General features: G+C 53.2%; 2 protein-coding genes across 3 annotated transcripts in view; one reads left to right on the top strand and one right to left on the bottom strand.

The window, feature by feature from the left end:
• Positions 1 to 32: 32 nt before the first annotated feature.
• On the top strand, positions 33 to 17,855 carry WASHC1 (WASH complex subunit 1). Of its 2 annotated transcripts, XM_029954079.1 has the most exons (11): positions 34 to 479; positions 3,220 to 3,373; positions 13,681 to 13,792; positions 14,015 to 14,161; positions 14,324 to 14,460; positions 14,715 to 14,850; positions 15,036 to 15,237; positions 15,327 to 15,494; positions 16,209 to 16,367; positions 17,205 to 17,273; positions 17,420 to 17,855. In XM_029954079.1, the coding sequence occupies exons 2-11, from the start codon at positions 3,225 to 3,227 to the stop codon at positions 17,557 to 17,559; spliced, it is 1,419 nt and encodes a 472-aa protein (XP_029809939.1). In that variant the 5' UTR covers positions 34 to 479; positions 3,220 to 3,224; the 3' UTR covers positions 17,560 to 17,855. The 2 variants fall into 2 exon arrangements, with proteins under 2 accessions (XP_029809940.1, XP_029809939.1); XM_029954080.1 differs by lacking the exon at positions 13,681 to 13,792 and having other exon boundaries at positions 33 to 479; positions 14,026 to 14,161.
• Positions 17,856 to 18,481: 626 nt separating this feature from the next.
• The window catches only part of DDX11 (DEAD/H-box helicase 11), a 35,506-nt gene continuing 31,999 nt past the window's right edge, over positions 18,482 to 21,988 (bottom strand). The window contains exons 22-29 of the mRNA XM_029954859.1: positions 21,787 to 21,890; positions 20,990 to 21,139; positions 20,629 to 20,697; positions 20,414 to 20,514; positions 19,902 to 19,986; positions 19,497 to 19,575; positions 19,179 to 19,333; positions 18,482 to 19,096 (exon numbers count right to left, since the gene is read on the bottom strand). Coding sequence (XP_029810719.1) covers positions 19,067 to 19,096; positions 19,179 to 19,333; positions 19,497 to 19,575; positions 19,902 to 19,986; positions 20,414 to 20,514; positions 20,629 to 20,697; positions 20,990 to 21,139; positions 21,787 to 21,890 — 773 coding nt within the window. The 3' untranslated portion in view covers positions 18,482 to 19,066. The remainder of the gene's footprint in view (positions 19,097 to 19,178; positions 19,334 to 19,496; positions 19,576 to 19,901; positions 19,987 to 20,413; positions 20,515 to 20,628; positions 20,698 to 20,989; positions 21,140 to 21,786; positions 21,891 to 21,988) is intronic.

Here is a 21,988-nt window from a genome sequence, read left to right as displayed (position 1 = left end):
GCGCCCGGCCTGACTTCTCCCCGCCGCCCCGCCCACCCGGAAGCGGTGTCGGGCCTCGGCCCCGAGAAAGACGGGCTCTCCCCGCTCCCCTGCACCCGGGGCTCCGCTCTTCCCCGGCGTGAGGCCCAGGCCGAGGCCGGGGCGCGGGGAGGGCCCTGCCGGCCCGCGGGGCGCCAGGCCTCTTTTCCTGTCGCGGCCCGCCGGGCCCCGTGACCCTCACATGCCTTTCCGCCCAGTCCACGCTCTGGGCGCCGGGCCCTGCGAGTGGGCTGAACTGAACGGACCCCTCTTTTGCAGCTCCCGCCCCTCCCCGGCCCCTTCTTAATTGACCTCACACTGCTTACCCCCGCGCTTGCTTCCTGGCTGCCTACGGCATCGGCTTTAACCGGGGTAGTAGACCCTGGGCGCTGAGTCTACGGGGAGGGTTTGCAGAAAGGACGTTATGCACTTCCGAAATTATAAACTGCACTGAGAGACAGGTATGGTGTATGTTCATTTTCTGGGAGAGTCCATGGTGGGTTTTTTTTTTTTTATCCCATTCTGTAAGGGAGTGCCATTGCAATGGAAATATGGTATGAGCCACATGTGTGATTTTACAAGTAAAACAGGTGAGATTGATTTAGTAATAGATTTTCTTTAACCTAATATAACTAAAATATGGCCCTTTCAGCCTGCAATCAATATAAAAATTTTGATAAGATACTTTACATTTTTTTTCCCCTAGTAAGTCCTTGAAATTTGGTGTAACGTTTTACACTTAGACCTCAACTCGGATTGGCCACGTTTCAGATGCCCCATAGCCACAAGCAGCTAGTGGCTACCGTATTGGACAGCACAGGCCTCAGCGGTTCAGTCCAAACTTCTTGCCATGGTGTTCAGTGTTTATCACACAGTCTGGCCTCTTTAGCTTTTCCTGCTAATGGCCCCAAGAATTGTTATACCCTTATCACTCAAGCTGTTTGCCATTTCCTACATGGCTTTGTTCCAGCTGTTCTACCTGGAATGTTCTCTCCTCACTGCCTCTCCAGGCCTGGTAGGGAGATGCAGCTTCTGCTGAGAGGCTTTTTCCTGACTCCCCTAGCCTCTGACTCCCCTAGCCTCTGGAGGGATTTATCACTCCTTCCTCGGTGCTTCTTCCCTCGCACTGTATTCCTGGCTGAATCAGACCGCTTGTCACATGGTTTTTGTTTTGAGGTCGTCTCTGTGACTAGCATAGTGTCCTGTTCGTCTTCATTGCGATCATGGCTGGCATCTAATAGTTGTTCAGTAGATGTTTGCGGACAGAACAAGTAAACCACTAACCAGCTATACTAAGTGTCTTAATTCTTGAGAGCTTGTTTGGAGGTTCTAGCAGGGGAGCGCAGCTACTCGTATACCCTTGACGGAAGAACGGTCCTCCTCTATTGGGGATGGTCGTCCTCTTGGACCGAGCGCGCAGCTTCAGGAGGGACACACATGGAGCGGTGAGGGAGGAAGGGGACACCCGCCTAGCCAGCCAGATCAGCCAAATCAGCCCTGGCGATCAATGGGGTGACAGATGTCACAGCCAGATCGCCCTCACATCCATAAGTGTCTCAATTCTTGAATGGACCTGCCACTTCCTTGTTTGGGAGATTTGTACTACCCCCTCATGTTAATGTACGCACACGCACACACACGGAAGGGGTAACTTAGGAGGAATGCATCTCAACATGTGCACAGAAAGTATCTTCTACCTTTTACCCTCTCCTGATCTTAGAAATGGGAAAACTGAGGTACAACATTAAGTTAGAGTGGCCAGCAAATTTGCATCAATATAATATATAATATTTGTATAAATAGAGGGGCTCCTCGAAAGGAGTGGGGTGGTCTCAGAGTTAGGTTCCTCAGGCATCAGCTGGCCCCACTTTGGTCATTTGATAGGAAGGAAGAGAAGTAGGGAGGTGAGGAGTGACTCCTGGGCCCCTGATGATGATTCTAGGCAGCCTCAGGTCTGGGAAGCTGAGGATTGTCACTGCCGGAGGAAAAGTTGAAGAGCACACCAGTCATTTCAGATCCTGAAAAGGCCTGGCCTGGGCAGGGTAGAAGACAACCGGTAGGGTAGAAGGAAGGGCTGGGGGAGCCAGCAGAGGGAGCAAAGGGGTAAACTCCTAAGAGAAGATGGTGTGATACATTGGGAATAACCACTTAAAGAGTAGTGCCATTCTCAGTCTGCAGTACGGGGAAATGGAAAGAATCAGAAATGCAGAGAAGGCAAGCAACTCACCCAAAGTCACACAGTTCTTAAGCCTAAATGAAGCCTCCCAAGTCCTCCCCATCACACTTCCGCTGCCCCACCCACACCTCTGTTGCAATCGGGCCCCAGCATGGTGCCTGAGAGAACAGGTGTGTAGCACAGTGCCAGGTCTGATTAATATCTTTTTCACCGTCTTCTGCTGAGGGGCTGTGATTAGGCCTATTTATAGGGGCCCGGTGCCTTAATATTCTGCCTGGTACATCCCATGCCAATCAAATCAGTGCTGTCTGCAGTGTGATTGCTGCTTTAGTGGCACCAGGGAGCGGAGTTAATTAAACCCAGTATAAATAGACTCTGCCCTCATCTTGCAATTCGAAGGAGTGTTTTTCCTTCTTATTCCCCGCCCCCACATGTCCCTCCTCCCTCCTGGGCCCCCCTTGGCTCCAGCCTCGGGGAGCAGAGCCCAGACACTTGTGTATGCAGAGTCACCAGCCACCACCTATCCTGTCTCAGGAACAGGTCTTGAGTTCTTCGGGGTCAAAGTGGAAAGAATTCAGGAGTCCACATGTTCTGTGCTTTTCCAGACTTGGCCATCATTTGGCAGTTGATGCAGGCATTTTCCCCCCAAATCCCTCCCCCTACTCCCAGCCTCTTTTGAACTCTGCAGCCAGGGTTTCTTTCTTGTTCATCCAGGCTCAGGAATTTGAAATGAGATAATGTATGGAAAGGTTACCCAGCAGAGCAGCAAGCACCTCTGACTGCTTCTGTCCTGTCTCCATTGTCCCTCCCAGTTTCCTTCCCTCATTTACTCACTGAGCATCAACAGAGTAGCAGCTCCTGGGAGTTCCTGCCCTCCCACCCAGTGCCCTGGCCTCCGCCTCTGGCCTGCACTGGCTGAACATGTGGCAGACAGTTGGGGTGGGGGACTGGGCTCTCTTCTCCCCTCACTTTGCCACGTGGTGGGTGAGTGCAGGCCGTCCTCATGCTCTGGTTCCCTCCCACAGGCACCATGACTCCCATGAGGACCCAGCACTCGCTGGCCGGGCAGACCTACGCAGTGCTCCTCATCCAGCCGGACCTGAGGCGAGAGGAGGCCATCCAGCAGGCGGCGGATGCCCTGCAGTACCTGCAGAAGGTCTCTGGAGACATCTTTAGCAGGTGGGTGCTGCCACTGACCCAAATCTGATTGGGGGCTGGGCAGTGGGAGTGCACCCTCCAGGAGCAGCCCTTTTGGGGTGGGGTCTTGGTTGTGGAGGGACCCTGCTGGCTTCCCTGTGCCCAGAGGCCCAAGGTAGGAGCCTGGCTTAGAACCTTTTTCTCATAGGAACTCACTGCCGACTATCCCACTGAGCTCCCGGGGCGAAGGGGGAGCCTGTGCCCTGGCTCAGTCCTGCAGTCAGCAAATATTTATTCAGCATTTCTTGTGTGTGCAAGGCACTATGCTGTGCTCTTTAGTTACAGCAGCGGCTCAGGCAGCATCTCTGTCCCACCCAGAGAGTGTGCAGGTTTCCCTCACTGTCTGGAAGGTCGCATTCTGCCAATTTGCTTTTATGAAGAACCTATATCCATTCCTGTGTTCGCTGACCAAAAGAAATCCGAAGCGGATTTTCACTTTTATGAAGTGGCAGTTGCTTCTTCGCTGCATGCCACCGCAGCTTCTGAAAGGTTTCAGGGGATTGCCCTACCAGTGGATGGTGGGGGGACCGGGACTCTGGCAGGAGAGAGGGACTCTAACCATTGTGTAATTGGTTATTTAATTATAATTGTGATTAAGACCTATTTATAGTAGTTTTGTAATAACTGATCCTTGTATAGCATTAGCCATGGGCCACCATTGATCTGAGTGCATTAACTCAACCCTCAGAACAACTTTATGAGGAGGTATGCTTGTTGTCTCCCTTTTATAGATGAGGAGACTGAGGCATGGCTAAGAGACTTGCCCTACTGGCGGAGCCAGGGGTCACACCCAGCCATATGGCTCCAGACTCTGGAATTATCACTGTCTCTCTGTAATGGGGAGAAAGGGTGCAATGGGAGGTGGTAACAGGAAGGCCTGATTTGGTTCAGGGGGATCAGGGAAGACATATGTGAGGAAAAACATTGATGGGAAAATCTGAAGGGTGAGTAGGAGTTATTGTAAGTGGGTAGATTGAGAAGAAAATTCCAGAAAGAAAGAAGGGCGTGAGCTAAAGTCCTGAGATGGGAAGGACCTGAATGGAAGGCAGTGTGGTTGGAGCAAGGAGAGTGAGAGGCTGAGGGGGTCCAGAAGCCCCAGAGAGGTAGGCAGGGCCTCGGGGTAACTTAGAGTCATGAGTAGGAGTATCGCCCGTGCTGATCTTGCACAGCCCTCGGGCTATAATGATTTTTACTCAGTGTTTATTGAAGGGCGTCTGCTGTTGCTTTGCAAAGGTCCCCGGTTTTGTTTTTTATGCAGGTCTTTGTTTTTTCTGGCTCTAAGAAGCCTGAAATGGGGCTTAGATCTCCTTTCCGGTGCCCACATCACATGGGGACCTTTCATCCCGCCCCATGTGAAGTATTTGATTGAGGTCCCTCCTGGGATCCAAGTCACCCCCCCCAACCCTCCCTGCTTGTGCCCCAGACCAGGAAACCGCTGATCCTTCACCTTCCAACCTCCCCCTTCACCACCTGGAAGCAGGCCTCCTCCCGGAAGCCTTCCCGAGTACGGGCAGAAAATGAGAGTAGTTAGACTTGCTATAAACACCAGACCCTCTTACACTTTGGCCTCTGACCTGTGCCCCCAACTTACCTACCTGCCCCAAGCCTGTGCAGAATGTAAATGTAACCAAAGGGCGGTGTCTCAGAGGGATGAAGGGGGTTGGCTCTATTCTGGCTTCCCCATTTGCTTGCTTTATAAACTTAAGCAAGTTACTTAATCTCTCTAAGCCTCAGTGTTCCCATCTATAAAATGGCGTCAATAATGCTGCCTTCCTCATAGGATTGTAGTAAAATTAAGTAAATGAAAACTTGCAAGGGAATTAAAGTGCCTGGAGTATAGTAAGCACTCAGTAAACACCCCCTATTTTTATCAGTTGCTGTCAGCTCTGCCCCTCTGCTGCCTATGGTGGCCCTCCATTAACTTGCTGTCAATAGTTACAAAAAATGTTATATGCCCTTTTTGTGCCTGTATTTGTGCTAAATATGCCCAAGGAGCACATAAGCAAAGAACACAGGCCTTTAAGAACCATCAGTCCCAGATTATAGCCACCCCATGCCCGGTGACTGAAATAGATGCCAAAAACAATCCACCAGAAAATTTTGTTTTCTCACCAGGACTGTGATTATATGCTTCTCTTTCTCCAAGCGGAGCACTGGATTTTCAGTATACTGCCCTTTCCCTTCCTCCTGGTATTTGACACCGGTAGACAGTTTCGTTGTCCCTGTGCCCATGGATGGAATGAGGGGAGGGCAGGCAGTCTATCTCCTGGAAAAAAGTGGTGAGGTATGGTGCCTCCCAGGTGGCTAGCCATGGTCCAGGGAGGGTACGGTGCCTCTCAGAAGCCTAAGTCTGTGCTCCCCTCACAGCCATGTTCCTGGTCACTCCATTGACCTCCCACCATGTGCCAAATGTGCTGGACCCTGAGGGGTACTGATGGTATCGATGACATGGTTCCCGTCCCCAAGGGTCTTATAGTCTAGAATGGGAAAACAGTAAATCTCTAGATGGATTCTTTTTTTGTTTGGTTTTTTTTGCTCTCCAAGATTTTATTTAAATTTAAGTTAGTTAACATAGAGTGTAGTATTGGTTTCAGGAGTAGAATTTAGTGATCCATCACTGACACATAACAGCTGGTACTCATTACAAGTGCCCTTCTTAATGCCCATCACTCCTCTAACCCATCTCCCTCCCCTCCAGCAACCCCCAGTTTGTTCTCTATAGTTAAGAGTCTCTCTGGTTTGTCTCCTCTGTTTTATTTCTCCTTCCCTTCCCCTTTGTTTATCTGTTTCGTTTCTTAAATTCTACATATGAGTGAAATGATACGGTATTTGTCTTTTTCTGACTGATTTATTTTGCTTAGCATAATACACTGTAGCTCTATCCACATTGCTGCAAATGGCAAGATTTCATTCTTTTTGATAGCTGGGTAATATTCCATTATATCTATATTTATACACACACACACACATACTTATATATGTACAGACATACCACATCTTTATCCATTCATCAGTCAATGGACATCTGGGCTCTTTCCATAATTTGGCTGTTGTCGGTAATGCTGCTGTAAACATTGGGGTGCATGTGCCTCTTCAAATCTGTATTTTTGTGTCCTTTGGATAAATACCTAGTACTGCAATTGCTGGGTCGTAGGGTAGTTCTATCTTTGAACTTCTGAGGAACCTCCACACTATTTTCTAGAGTGGCCGCACCAGTTCGCATTCCCATCAGCAGTGTAAGAGGCTGCCCCTTTCTCCACATCCTCGCCAGCATCTGTTGTTTCCTGTGTTGTTAATTTGGCCACTCTGACAGATGTAAGATGGTAGCTCATTGTGGTTTTGATTTGTATTTCCCTGATGATGAACAGTGGTAGATGGATTCTTGATTGTGTAACATGAACTGTGCAGGCTTCTAGGGATCTAGAGAAGGGAAAAATAAGTAAGAATTGGGGTGCCTGGGTGGCTTAGGCAGTTAAGTGTCCAACTCTTGATTTTGGCTTAGGTCACGATCTTGAAGTTCATAGGATTGAGCCCTGAGTCGGGCTCTACACTGACAACACAAAGCCTGCTTGGGATCCTCTCTCTCCACCGCTTCCCTGCTCCTGCTCTCTCTCTCTCAAAATAAATGAAAGCTTAAATGTGCCACCAATTTTTTCTTTTTAAGTCAGAATTCTCTAACCCAGTTGAAGCAAGCAGTAATCAGTCAGTAAAGCAGGATTTGGAGTTGCAGGTCTTAAGTGATGTCATCAGTACCCAACGTTTCATTCCATCCCGGCTTGCCGCTTTAGGGTCGGTCCTATTCCCCAACAGGCTTTGCTCTCCAGCAGGGTCAGAAGGTCATATGCTCAGGTTCAGGTCCAGCAGGAAAGAGGGCTTTCCTTTGTGTCAGCATTTCGCAAGGCCCGTGGCCTGGCTGGGTTCTCCTGTCTATCCCAGAGCCCATTATGGGGGCAGAGGGCATGACACGCCAATGGGCATAGACCCTATTATGGCATTACTCCTACGCCCTGGGTTTAGCCCCAGCTGAAGTGCCGGGACTGAGCCTATGGTAGCAGTGGATTCTTTACAGGAATTGAGGGTCCTTATTTGAATAAGGAAGAAGTAGACACCAGAGAGGAAACCCACATGCCTCCTACATGGTCAGAGAAGGCCTCCTGAAGGAGGCTATAGGGGGAATAGGTTGTGTTTAGGCAGGGTGGGAATGGGTGTGCAGGCCCTCTGGTGGGGTCCACAAAGGGGTGCCAGAGGCTCAGAGGCCTGAGTGGGGAGCATGGTGTATCCCAGGCTCCCCAGGGGAGGCTGGCCTGAATAGGCGTGTTTTGTGCTGGGAGTATAGACATTACTGCTTGCCCCGCACGTTCAGCTCCTGCACTGCAGAAGAGGGTGTGAAAAGTCAATTTTCCCTGTGACTGTGGGCCTCGCTTCCCCCTCAGATTGTGTGCCTTTGGGAGCTAGGCTGTCACTTCTTCCTGTGCTCCTTCCCGCATTGCTGTGGGAATGCCATGGCAGGGGGAGGGGGAGAAAGGAGGTGGGGGCATGAATGGTTGGGATAAGAATTTTAGGGCCCAGGAGGGCTTATCCTAACAGGACAGGACTTTGCGCTTGATTCAGGCCTCGTAGGAGTCATGATGGCTCTGGAGCCGGGAAGGGTGCTGTAGAAGAGTTTAGGGAAGGCTCAGCAGGCAGCCCTCGAAGTGAACAGGAAGGGGAGAAGGTGGCTTCCAGCGGTGCACTGAGAGCTGTTGCTGCAGTCAGGGCAGGGAAGGGGTGAGGCTGCGGTCCAGGGGAGCTGCTGGCAGGGAGGGCTGGATGAGAGACATTTCAAAGGGAATGATGACAGATCAGGAACTGGGTGAAGGAAGGAGAGGGGTCAGGGATAGTTGGGGGAGGGTGTACCCAGACCCAGCCTTATTTGCCTGCTCCTCCACTCCCATTCTGCAGCAGTCAGCATGCGTGTGGGCTTTTCATTTCTCATGGGCTTTTGTAGTGAGGATGTGACCCCGGCCTGGAATCTTCCCCCTTACCTTTATTCCATCTGCTTGGAAACCTCTTGTGAAGAAGAGACAGGTGGATATCTGGCTCTCCTCCCCACTGCTCCACTATGTCAGGCCCAGGCCAGTCAGCCCCAGGGCGCCTGTGCCTGCTTCCGCAGGTAGGTGAGCTCATGGAAAATTAGCATTCAGAGCTGGCCTTCCTCCTCCTGCTCTGCCGCAGCGGGAGCCACGCAGGGACTGGAGAGAATGACAAGTACCTCTCAGGCTCTCCCGGACTGTTTGTCTTCCTGCCTGACAGAGCGCCCGTCCCTCACCTGCGCTCATCCTCACCTGGGACCAGCCTGGCTCCAAACCAGCTGCCCAGAGACGTCAGTGGCTTCACATGACTTAGATAACAAGGCAAGGGGGCTGGGGTGGCATAGGGAAGAGGAGCTGGACAGGGTGGAGGTTGGGATCAGATGCTGTCACTTGGGGTCCCTGTCAGCCCTAGCACTGTGGCTGCCTCGCCCCCCGGGAAGTCGCTGCCCTGGGAAGGGTTGCTTTTCCCTGCAGAGCTTGCCTCCCACTTCTCCTTTGTCTTTCCAACCCCTCCTTTCCTTCTTTTCCTTGCTTCTCTCCTCTTCCTCCTTTCCCATCCTTCCCCCTCTGCCTCACTTCCTCCAGCCTCCCCTCCCCTCTCCTCCCCCTCCTTTCTTGGTCCTGATTGGCACCTGGTGATTCCCAGGTTGGGAAACATTCAGTCAGCTGCCTGCATAATTAGCAGATCATTACTAATCATTCCAGTGAGCAAAGGAAGAGGAGGAAGAGGAAATAGTGGCATGAATAGGTTCAAGGTCTGCAATTCCAAGGGGGTGGGACAGCAGGCGAGGGGAGAAGCAACAGAGATTCTGGGGCAGGAAGGGTGCTCCCTTCTCCCTCCCCAGCAGTCTCTGCCCTAAGGCAGGGTGGGAGTGCTGATGACCAGGAGCCAGGGCTGGAAGTCATCCCTGAGGGAATGGGGATAGGGGACCCAGGCCCTAGCACTGTCCCCTCCCTCTCCCATGTGAGAGGAGTGGTCCCTAGGGCACTTCCTTGAGTCCCTCCCATGCTGGCCGGAGGAGCCTTTGCTGTTGCCCAGCTCTCTGCTCCATGGTGTTCTCTTTTCTTGGCCTGGAACATCCTGCTCCACGTCCGCTCAGCACCGCCTCCTCTTGCTTTTGTCTGTGTGCCTGGAGCCCCTTATCCCTCCTAATCTCAGGGGTAGTAATAGCAAATGGTAACGGAGTACTTCGGATATATCTGCTAGTACGGGAACAGTTGCTCATTTTAACCTTTATAATAATCCCATGATACAGAGGTCACTGTCTCTGTTTCAGCTGAAGAGGCTGGAGGCCTAGGCCAGTTGAGTGACTTGCTCAAGGTCACACTAATGCTAAACCCCGGTTTATGGGGCATTGTAGTCACTTCTCTCCCTGGGAGACAGGAATCTCTGAGACAGTTGTTTGGTTTTTTTTTTAACGTTTTTATTTTTGAGAGACAGACAGACACAGAGTATGAGCTGGGGACAGTCAGAGAGAGTGGGAGACACAGAATCAGAAGCAGGCTCCAGGCTCTGAGCAAATGGTCAGCACAGAGCCTGATGCGGGGCTCAAACCCACAGACCGTGAGCCAAAGTTGGCCACTTAACAACTGAGCCACCCAGGCACCCTGCCATTGGGTGTTTTACCTGATTCTTTGTCCCAGGCTCTGAGTAGACTGACTAAGCCAGTTCCTTTCTTGTCACCGCCAGCAGAGCCCTGGTGTCTGGGCCACTGTGTTTTGAGGACATGGCTTCTGTGATAAGCTTGGAAACTGACCTGCCTTGAAGCAGACCATCAAGCCAGGGGATGGCCAGTTACCTACTCGCCACTACTCCGCCACCCTCACAGGGGACGTTGCCGATGGGTTGTGGCACTCCATGCCAGCTGCATGTAGCCTGCCGGTTCTGCCTGATGCAGCCTTCACACTGCCACTGCCCAGGAGTGAGAGCGCTTTCACCCGTGGTCTGCCCTCTCCTCGGCACCATGGCTATGACTCTGACAGAGTAGACTGGGGGTAGTCGCCAAGCAGGCCATCACTTAGACGTGTAGGTTCTCAGATCCTTGTAAGCTCCCGGCCTCCTTTCCCCTGCCCTGCACAGCAGTCTCTCTCGGAGCATTCCTGACAGGTGATCATCCTGCTAGACTCTGATTTCAAAGCTGTGTAACTTTTCTAGAAAGTTCTTGTGCAGAACCGCATAACTCCACCCACTGGTCCTTATGCAGCCTTCTGGGGTGACAGAATAAGTCTAATCACTTTTCAGCCCAGTAGCACTTGTGATGGTTTTGATATTTGAAGGGAATTACCATAGTCCCTAAGTCATCTCACCTGTAGCCAGAACACCCTTCAGTCATCTTTGTATGACATGAGCTAATCACTCCTCGCCATCCTCCTCGAGATGTTCTTTGACTTGTCACTTTACATTCAGCCGGTATTTGTTACACGTCAGGCACAGTCCCAGGTACTAGAGATACAGCAGTGAATAGTCTAGACGGAATTCAGAGTACTCTTAAAACGTGGATCCAGGTTAGGGGTGCCTGGGAGGCTCTACAGCTGAGCGTCCAACTCTTGATTTCAGTTCAGGTCATGATCCCAGGGTCATGGGATTGAGCCCTGTGCTGATAAGATTCTCTCTCAGCCCCTCTCCCCAGCTAGCACGCTCTCTTCTCTCTCTCTCAAATAAATAAAAAATGTGGATCCAGTTTAAAGGGGACAGAGCTGCAGAGAGGTTGGCGCCCGGCATAGGTTAGCTCATTCATCTGGGGTCTGTTTTCTCTATAGTGCCTCCAGGAGAGTGGATGTCCCCAGTTTACTGAAAGAAGGAAGGAGGGACAAGGAGCTGTGTGCCCTAAGATTGCATTTCCTTTTTAAGCTCCTTAACACATTTTTACTCATACTGAGCTATTGTTAACCAGAACCTCAGGCCTTGTTGCTAAATCACCATCTTTTCTGTATTTGTGCACTTGACTTTTTAAACCTAAATGCTGGACTTCATCCCTTGTCAGTTTCTTGTTGATTGCAGTCCATCCTTCCAGCCTCTCAAGATCATCTGCGTCTTGATTCTACCATGCAGACCATTTTGACCCTCCTCCATTCAGTGCCCCCAGGTTACTAATCCAGTGTTGCAAGAGCTAGAAGGGGCCGTGCCAGAGACCTTTGTGTATGGCTGAAATCAGTCCATTCTTCAGCAGTGCCCTTCGGGTTTTTCCTAAATGGGCTCTCCTCCAATGCCCATAGCTCCATCTCGTCCACAGGATTTTGTGAGAAGCCGTCAGAATCCTTGCTGACTCAAGATGCACTGTGTTTAAGGCTTTCCCCTGATACACCAGTCTAATAACGCTGTCAAAAAAAGAAATGCTGTGAATTTAGAACAGTGCTGGCCCCTGGGATCTGCCTCTTTCTCTTCAAAGTGCTTACGGGCCCTCAATTTAATAATCCATTCTGGAACTTTGCCAGGGTTTATTGTTAAGCTTTATGTTTGCAACTTAGAGGAACCGGCCCTGCTCTCCTTGATCAAAAAACCGGAACAGAATAGCCTTTGTCCTTCTCCAGTTCTGATGTCCCTCCCACTCTCCATGTTGACTTCAAGCAGAGTGATTATGTAACCACTGACGTTGCTTCAGCACCCAGGGGCAGAATGTGGCTGGGTTGGGAACTGGAAGAAGTAGCTTGTGTGTGAGTAACCTTTCTCAGTGGATGGAAACCTTCCTGCCAGAAAAGATGGAGTTCATGCAAGTCTGGTAGGTTCTGCATTTTCTCACTGGAAGGAAACTCTGCCCTCTGTTCTGTTGCTGCTCCACTCAGACCAGTCTGTCAAGGAAGACCAAGCTGTTTTTGGTACCTGCTTGTACCCTAGACCCTCATCTCACTTAGCTTCCTACACATAAGGAGCCAGGAGTAATCAGAGAGAGTTCAGGGAATGGAGACCCCTGGGTTATAAAATTGGCTGATTGGTTGGTTCTCTGAGGACCAGAATCCTCTAGAGTTGGCGGGGGTTGATTTAGGAAGATTGGTCCAGAGCCTTGACTTCAACTTTGAAAGAAATCCTGGAGTTCCCTGGCTTTATAGTCTCTGACCCCAGAGGCAGGGGGCTCCTCTTGCCATCCACCATGTCCTCCTCCCCTTCCCTACAAAGTAAACTTGCAATTCTGCCTCTTTATTTCTCTCATGTGCTCACTCCTGCCAGGTAAGTGCTTATGTGACATCTTTGAATGTGAAAGTTGGTGGTTATGGGCAGAGACTGGTGTTTTTGGAGGTGGGAGAGCAATTGGGAGGAGAATGCCCTGGCATCTGTCAACTCTGCAGTGAGAAGAAACCTGCCATTGCTCAATAATGTGGGGCAGTGTGAGACTCATGTGCACGTACATTTAGGGTACATGGGTGCTAGTCATGCAGCGAGCCCCTATGGGTGCCGGCACTGGGAACACAGTGGGGAACAAAGCAAAGCCCTTACCGCCTTGGAGCACACATATGTAATGTCAAGTGGCTCTGTGTTAAAAGGGCGTTGGAAAGTGACAGGTGCATCTTTAGGGTTCATGGCCTTCCGGAAAGGCCTCAGTGAGGAGGGTGCTCAGTGAAGAACCCAGCCATGTGGTTATCTGTGGGGACAGTACTCCATTTGATGCAAAGGCCACTCGGTAATATGACTGGCATGTCCGGGAGTAGCAGGGCACTGGTGTCACTGGAGCCCACTGTTCAGGGAAGGGTAAGTAGAAACCCAAGAGCACCCCGACAACAACCATGAGAACCACAGAGAGGACTTTGGAGTTGCTTACACGAGCCGTTGATGATGTGTTGGGGCAGCTCCCTGTGAACGGGTCTGGGACTTGAATTTAGACCCAGCCTTGCCTGTCACCCATCCTTGCCAAGCTCATTTCCTTGTCTGGAAATAGGTGGTGATGTATAGGAGTCATGACAGTTTTGTCTGCTTGCCCCTGCTTGAGTCTGTAAACGCCCAGAGGCGGGAGCCCTGTCCCTTAAGATGACCTGTCCAGGTACCGACTTGAGACCAGAGTGATTGCCCATTCCTACCCAGAGCTCCAAAGAACCCAGTCAAGTTCATGCCTAGACTCTTCAGGTTAGACAAGCCTTGCAGAAGCCCCCCAGGCAGTCTCAAGATCTGCCATCACCAGCAGTAAACACTGTGTTCTAAGGGCCCTTGCAGGCAGATGCAGGTGTGCAGGAGGCTGCAGGGGCTTGGGGAGTAGCCCTCAAGCCATGATTCTTTTTCCATGGCAGGATCTCCCAGCGAGTAGAGCTCAGCCGGAGGCAGCTGCAGGCCATTGGGGAGAGGGTCTCCTTGGCCCAAGCCAAGATCGAGAAGATCAAGGGCAGCAAGAAGGCCATCAAGGTAGCCCATGTGACCCTAAGTCCCTGTAGCTGGCAGGGAGTCCCAGAAACCCCATCCCCATCTTCTCCTGATGCCTCCGAGGTTGTCCAGGTCCCTGCCCACCCTGTCCAGCCACCCCTCAAGCTTTCCTTCTGCTCAACCCCACCCCCCACCCCCCACCCCATCCTAGGCTGTGGAGCATCTTGGGCCCCCTAAAGAACTGATCTCTGACTGTGTTCATAGGTGTTTTCCAGTGCCAAGTACCCAGCACCAGAGCGTCTGCAGGAGTATGGTTCCATCTTCGCAGGTGCCCAGGACCCTGGCCTCCAGAGACGCCCCCGCCACAGGATCCAGAGCAAGCATCGCCCCCTGGATGAGTGGGCTCTGCAGGTCTGATGGGCTCACACAGTTGGAGGGATGACCAGAGGCGGCCTTGGCTGTGGGGAGGAACTGCAGGTTCTGTCCCCCAAGAGGATTTTGACTGGGATTGGGTGGTCACTTTGGCCCAGTACTGAAACCCACCATTCTTGTCACCACCCTTGACCCCGCCAGGAGAAGCTGAAATACTTCCCTGTGTGCGTGAACACCAAGCCAGAGCCTGAGGATGAGGCCGAGGAGGGGCTTGGGGGCCTTCCCAGCAACATCAGCTCCGTCAGCTCCTTGCTGCTGTTCAACACCACTGAGAACCTGTACGGCAGAGGGCGAGACTCTGAAAGGGCGGCTGGGGGCCCGGCCTGGCTTTGTCGGGGGATCCAGGGGGCATCAGACTCAGGTGCAGAAGTCTGCAGGCTGGGGGTGGCCGGGAGCTGATCAGTTTGGTTTATCTTGTAAGGCCTCAGAGTCCACAGTACAAACTGTGGCCCCAAAGAAGTAGGAAAGATGGGTCAGGACGATGGGCCCAGAGCAGATGAGGGACTGCCCCTCACCCATCCAACCTCTGCAGGTACAAAAAGTACGTCTTCCTGGATCCCCTGGCTGGTGCTGTAACGAAGACCCATGTGATGCTGGGGGCAGAGACAGAGGAGAAGCTGTTCGATGCACCTTTGTCCATCAGCAAGAGGGAGCAGCTGGAGCAACAGGTGGAGATGGAGGGCGCGCGTCGGGGGTGGGGGAGGGGTGGCGTTCTCTCAGGGTCTGCTGATCCCCTGCTCCCACCCTGCTGTACATGGGTGCATACCAGGCCCTGCTCGCTGCCCCAAGGTCAGACTACAGGGCCCCGGGCCCCTGCAGCCCCCCACTCGTATGCTCCCACCTAATTGTGCAGGTTCCAGAGAACTACTTTTATGTGCCTGACCTGGGCCAAGTGCCTGAGATCGACGTGCCATCCTACCTGCCCGACCTGCCAGGCATTGCCGATGACCTCATGTACAGTGCTGACCTGGGCCCCGGCATCGCCCCCTCCGCCCCGGGCACCATTCCAGAGCTGCCCACCTTCCATACAGAGGTGGCCGAGCCTTTCAAGCCTGGTGAGCTGAGAACTGGAGTTGGGCAGGAGCTCCCCTGCTTGGCCACTTGCGACCCAGGAACATCACACTGTCTCACCCTTCTGTTGCAGACCCAGAAGACGGCATGCTGACAGCACCGCCGCCGCCGCCGCCCCCACCCCCGCCGCCTCCCCCAGCTCCGTCCGTGGTGGTCAGCATTCCGCCACCCCCACCCCAGACCCTGGCCTCCCCAGGCCAAGGCGCCAAGGAGGAGGACGGCAGTGGCGGCATGTCTCCAGGTAGGAGCAGCAGCAGCAGCAGCATGTGTGGGGGTCAGCGGCGAGGGGGTGTGTGCTCTTGGAGGATGCCTCCGATTTCTGGATCCCTGAAGGGTTTTCCTGTAGGTTTATGTGCCATAAGGTTCAGGCTTTCAAATAGTTCTAATTTCAAAATCTTGTTCCACTGGGCTCATGAAATGGTTTTCAAACTGTAGCCCACCAGAACGCTAATCTCCAGGGAGAGGGAGCCTGGACGTGGAGCTGTGGTCCCCCATTCCTACTTAAGCCAGTGAGAAAAAGGGGGCTACTGGAAAAAAATGGGAAACTTCAACAATAAAATACCCAAATCCTTAAAATGAGGATTTTCACTTTAGCATGACATCTAGTTTATCTCCATTACAGTGGCACAAAAACTCTTGGTGGTTCATGTGTCAAGTTCGGACAGTGTCAGCAAATTGGTAGATTTGCACTGGCTCCTAAACCAAGTGGTGTGGGAAGGGACCAGGGGTGCCTGCATATAGGACCTGAGCGCAGCAGACACAGCCAGCATTCAGGCTGCATACATTCTCCCAAGGCTCGGCATCACCCACTGGCTTCCCTGTCAAGAGGAAGAGCCTGTTCTCACAGCCAGGCTTGGGGGGAAGCCTCTGGACCTCAGAACCGCAGACTGGTCAAGGCTGTCCCACAGGGTGGCCTGCCTGAGCAGCCTTCTCCCTCACACCCTCCCTCTTCCAGCCATGGTCCAGGGAGCTCCCAAGGAAGTGGTAGACCCTTCCAGTGGCCGGGCCACTCTGCTGGAGTCCATCCGCCAGGCTGGGGGCATCGGCAAGGCCAAACTCCGCAGCGTCAAGGAGCGCAAGTTGGAGAAGAAGAAACAGAAGGAGCAGGAGCAAGGTGAGGGGATCCTGATGCTCTAGGAAATGGGCACCTTCTCTTGTAGCATGACTTCAACTGAGTGCTCTCTGCCCACCCCAAAGGTCAGAAGGGCAGCACCCACCCAGCTTGCCTCATGCTTCCCTGAGGGTGTCTGCTGGAAGTCCTGGGTGGCCATCCCTAATGTTCCCATCCCCCCACCCCGACCCCCACCTGCTACCTGCACTGTGGGTTCCCTCCTGGTTTTATAGCCTGCTTAGAACTTTCCTCTTTAAGCTAATAGGAGACAGAGCCTCATCCAGCTCAAACTATGACAACAGAGAATCTTCTTAGATTCTGCCAGGGGCTGTCCAAGGACATGGTTGGGGACATGAGATCCTTTAGAGACTGAAGACCTGGAGGACTACCCCAGACCTTCTTTGCTAAGCCTCTTGGGGCTGCAGGTTGCACCTGCTGTGAATCCTAAATGCCAGCGTGAATAGAACGCCTGGGCGCAGAGCAGCAATGCCCTGAAGTCCTGAGTTTGAGTCCCATCTGGGTTTCTAAGTTTTGCTCTATGACCTCAGGCAAATTGCCCAACCTCTCTGGGCCAATTTCCTGATCCGTACAATGGGGCCACTCATCCCTCCACCTTTGTCTCACAGGGTGGTTGTGTTACTCAGTTTCTTATTAGTGCCCTAGTGCTGGATTCAGTAACAGCCTGGAGCTCCAAGACCTGGTGACATGACAGCTGTGGGAGGGGCTGGCAGGGGTTGATAGCAAAAAATATATAGGTCCAAACCCTGAGGATGCCGTGCCAGGGGCAGATTTTGCCCTTGGTTCCTTCATCTTTCCTTACCAGTGGCTTTCCTATTACAGTGAGAGCCACAAGCCAAGGCGGGGACCTGATGTCGGATCTCTTTAACAAGCTGCTGTTGAGGCGTAAAGGTAGGAAGCAGAGCCAGCAGCCTTTCCTGGGCTGGGAGGCTCAGGGTATTTCGTATTGTGAACGCCCTGCCTTTTTCTTCGTTTTTAAGTCTCTGGGGGCTGGGTGAACTGGCTTCCCAACCAACCCTCCACCTCTGCCCTCCCAGGTATCTCTGGGAAAGGACCTGCGGCAGGGACCAGCGAGGGGCCAGGAGGAGCCTTCACCCGAATGTCAGACTCCATACCACCTCTGCCTCCCCCACAGCAGCCACCTGGAGAGGAAGATGAGGATGACTGGGAATCCTAGTTCTCCACTCCTTCTCCTAAAACCCAGATTTCAGTTACTGCCTTCCCATGGACATGACCGGGAAGGGCTGCCTCTGCCGCCACTGGAGGAACAGGGATGGTGGAGGACTGCCCCCTCCCCCCCACCCCCAGGTCTGTGCCTGGAACCTTCTTCAGGGAGGTTGAGGTGGCCAGCTTCTGAGGCCAAATGGCTGGGAGGAGGGAAGCCCTTGCTCTCTGCCTGTGCTCTCCTCCAGCTACAGACTGAAATAAATACATGGATCAATAAAGACATAACTCGCAAGAACCAAGCATAAACCAATAGCACACTTCTAATCATGGAGCTATAGGTGTGCGGGGTGCAAGTGTCTCCCTCAAGCCAGCCCCTGTCCTGTTCCCACCGGGCTCAAGCAATGGGGGAAGAGCACCTGGCGGACCGAGCCCCCTTCCTCTGGGTCAGGGAGAGAAGAGAGGTGCAGTTAACAGAGGCAGCTGGTGCAGATGGAGGCGGGGTATTTCCATACAGGGAAAAATGTCTCCGTGATAGACACGGGGTCTCTAAAAATAGTCCCGCTGAGAGCCTAATGGCCCTCAGCATAATTGCTAAAGTCAGGGGAGGAGGTGTCTTGGAGTTTGTGCAAGTGGCTGAGGGGGAAGAAGGTGCCATCGACTTGGAGGAAGACCTGGAACCAAGCCAAGGGAGCAAGAAATGCTGTGGAAGAGGTTAGGGACCAGCACCGTGGTTTAAAAACAAAACGCCCGCCCCCCACCCCCCCTCAGTAAAGGCCAGCAGGTTGGGGAGCCAGCTGAGATTCTCTTCCCAGTTTTGCTTTAAAAAAATTTTTTTGAGAGAAAAGAGTACAAGCAGGGGAAGGGCAGTGAGAGGGAGACACAAACAGGCTCCAGGGTATGAGCTGTCAGCACAGAGCCTGACACAGGGCTCGAATTCATGGACCACGAGATCATGACCTGAGCCAATGTCAGATGCTTAACCAACTGAGCCTCCCAGGAACCCCTTCCCAATTCTTAATAACATAAAGAAGAGTTGAGGGGTGCACAAGGAGCCCTAGGGGCACCAGGAGGCCGGAAATAGGGAACATTCTGAGTTTTGAAGAGAGGGTGAAGTTCTAGAACAGCTAACTGTAGCCAGAAGAGGGAAAGGCAGAAGGGCCTGCCTCTGAGAAGACCGAGAGACCACAAGGCCAGAAATACTGCAGTGGCACAGGGCACTTGACTTCGGGCCACGCTGAATGGGCAACATCCAATTCCAGGGAGGGGAACAGCTGCTCCAGGGTGGGCCCAAGGATGGCCAGGACCCAGTTTCTTCAGGATCAACTCAGTTTTTCTCCTACTGGCTTTTCTACCTGTGCCCAGTCCTGGCAACCCATTGATTCCAAAAAGGGACTGGTCTGGTCTCCACCTGGGTATCACCTTCTGAGGCTGGCTCCCTAGAGAGCAGGCCCAAGGTCAACACTTCAGGTGGGCAGGTGAAGGAAGAGCCTGGCACCCAGGCGGTGGTGGGCCGTCCATCAGGAGGAGACAGACCTCTCACGATGAAACTGGGGAAACAGGTGTAGGCAGTGAGACACTAGATCTCAGGGGTGGGGAGGCTCTCGGTGGGCAGGGTAAGGCAGGACTGACCTTCCTCAAAGCAGCAAAGGCAGGGCCAAAGGTGGCTTTGACCTCTACACGGTCTCGGATCCAGGCTGGCAGCTTTGCCAGGATAGGTGGGCGGGCATACCGCTGATCCAGGAGCACTATGCTGGCAAAATCCTTCTGGTGCCTGATGGCCCTGCCTAGATGGGAACAGAGGTTGGCGCTCTTAGTTAAACCAGCTTCTGCCACAGTGCCTTTCTACTGTGTCCCCCCAACCCCAGAGAGAAGTAAAATCCCTCTTTCCTGTCACCTCATCCTCCCACCATCCGTCACCAATATCTGCAGAGACGGGCCCAGGCCTACCTATAGATTGGTTGACAGCCTTCATACAAAGATTCTCCACCAAAGCCTTCCCTGGTGGGGGCTGACCTGGGATTCTGGGCTGGGAAGGGTAGAGGAGATGACCTATCAGTATTTTCTTGCCTCCTGCTTAGTGTTCTGAGAAAATTATACTGCCAGGCTTTGGAGCGAGAACAGTAGGCTTCATGGGCACAATGCTAGCAGCTGATATAACAGAGGAGATCACACAGAAGCTCAAAAGGGTAAGGAGGTACATCCCAGCCCCAGGAGCAAGCAGGAAACAATGGCACCCATCAGGGGGCAGTGGGGAAGTCACAGCTGCACGGCCCTGGTACCACAGCTCTAGAGGTGACAGAACGTTCCCCCCAGCCGTCTCCTCACATCCTTTGCCACCCTGGAGGTACTCACAAGAGTCTGATCCAGGTAGGCCATCTTCTCTTGCAGCTCTGGAGACTTGATGTTGGGGTAGGGCATGCCTACCATAACCACACACCTAGCGCAGAAGGAACGTGAGCCCATGGCGCGTGGGTGGTCAGGCCCTCATCACATCTTCAAGAGCCACGATGAACGACCCAGTCCTCGCCCACATGTCCTCAGCTGCTATATCCAGCACCCCTTCAGCACCCGCAAGCTGTGCTCACTGACTCTGCTTCTCCCTCCCTACCCTGTACCTCTACCTATGGTACGTTTTCTCAGCTAAGAGACCCAGTGCAGGCCCTGTGAATTGAGTCCCAGTACAATGATCAGCTTAATTTCCTCCTGGAAGCAAAGGGCCGAAGCACTTCCCCACACAGCTGAGTGACCTGAGCAGTTAGCCGGGGTGCAGACTCAGATGGCTTTGGCTTGCAGGCAGGGTCCCTACTGTTTGGAGTGAGGGGTGGTCGGCGTCAGAGCCCAGGAGCTGAGAGACCACAACTTACCGGCCAAGGTTGTCAGAGAAGTTAATGCCTTCACTCATCTTTCCTCCAACCACGGAGAGGAGCAGAGCACCTGTCACCGTGCCTCCCGCCTGGCCATAGCACTGGGGAGACAGCAGCCCACGCTGGGGAGCAGAGCCTGGAGGCCACGCAAACTATCTGCAGCTGCCAGTGCCAGGTGCTCTCTGGACCCCAGGCCTCAGTTACACCGCTCCTACCTTAATGCACCTGGAATACTCCAGCAGCACCTGCTCCACCTGGTTCGCTCTCTTGGGTTCCTGAAATATCTGAAGGAAAACAGACAATGTCTCCCAGGCAAAGGTTTCAGAAGGCATGGGTCCCCAGGTCTGCTCTCGGCCCTATGTTTTCCTGACTGGGAACCAGAGAACCCCACCGAGTAAGGGGCTAGAGGGAAATCCTGTGGGAGGTGACGACCTGTCAGAAGTTGTGGGGGTAAGGAACTAGCAGAAGCCCACATGCGAGCCTAACCATCTGGTCTGACACACGTGAGAAATCCAGGCAGGAACCCTGGGTGCCACTGACCGCACAAGCGGGAGTCCCAGCTGAGGAGTCACTCACCTTTTTCCTGAGAGCCAGGCGGGCCAGCAAACCGCTCTTATCCCAGTGGGCATGGACTTGGCGTTGGTACTCATAGGAGGGGAAGAAACAGACCACCCCTCCAGGGACCACATTGCAAAGATTACAGAGAATGCGACCTGTCTCCTCCATCTAAGGAAAGAAGACAGAGCCCTCCCTGGAGTCCTGTCCAAACAATGCTTCCTAACCTTGGGACTCAGAACCACATACAGAGATCCAAGGCTGACTGCGGTTGGGGAAGAGAAGTGGGGCCCCGACGCCCCCCGGGCAGGAAGCAACAGACAGGAAGGTGCTACCCCCCACCACCACACACACACCCAGCTGATGCTCCTGGGGAATGGCGGCACGTACCACACACATCGCAAGGCTGGCATGCCAGGGACTAGCCCCGCTGCTGGTGTCCCGAGTCCTCCCTGCTCCAACTCCCAGTGCCCACTGCACCACTGCAAATCCCAGGGAGCCTCTAGTGACAGGCTCCAGATACCGCATCCCTGCCCAAGCGGGGACTGATACAACCCAATGGCAAGAGAACCAGAGGAAATGAACAGCTTCCTCATCAGTTTCATCCTGAAGGAACGCCTTGAGGTTTAAGAACACTTATTTAACAGCCTAGGGGGTGAGAGGAGGGGGAGGCTCAGACTTTCCCCAGTAAACATTGAGATGGACACCACCACTGTGTGGTGACCTGGATACTGGCACTGGCCAGAGCGCCCGCCACCCCAGGCGCCGCTCTCCTGCCCCGGCAGAGGCCGTGGTAAGGCAGGTGGGCTGGTACGAACCATCTGAGGCAGCTCTCGCTTCTGGTATGTGAACTCCAGCTCCTGGCTAGAGGGCCCGCTACAGATGACAAGGGGCAAGATGTTGTCTGGAGGGATCACGTGACCTGCAGAGACCGAGGAGGGGCTGTTCCACATGGCAGGGTCCAGAAGGAGCACTCCGCAACCCCGTCTTCCACATCAGAAGAGCAGTTCCAACACTAGG

This window comes from Suricata suricatta, chromosome 10 (genome assembly GCF_006229205.1).
Source record: "Suricata suricatta isolate VVHF042 chromosome 10, meerkat_22Aug2017_6uvM2_HiC, whole genome shotgun sequence".
Taxonomy (NCBI): domain Eukaryota; kingdom Metazoa; phylum Chordata; class Mammalia; order Carnivora; family Herpestidae; genus Suricata; species Suricata suricatta.
The sequence above is the reverse complement of the archived record's forward strand: the minus strand, read 5'-3'. Positions and strand labels throughout refer to the sequence as shown.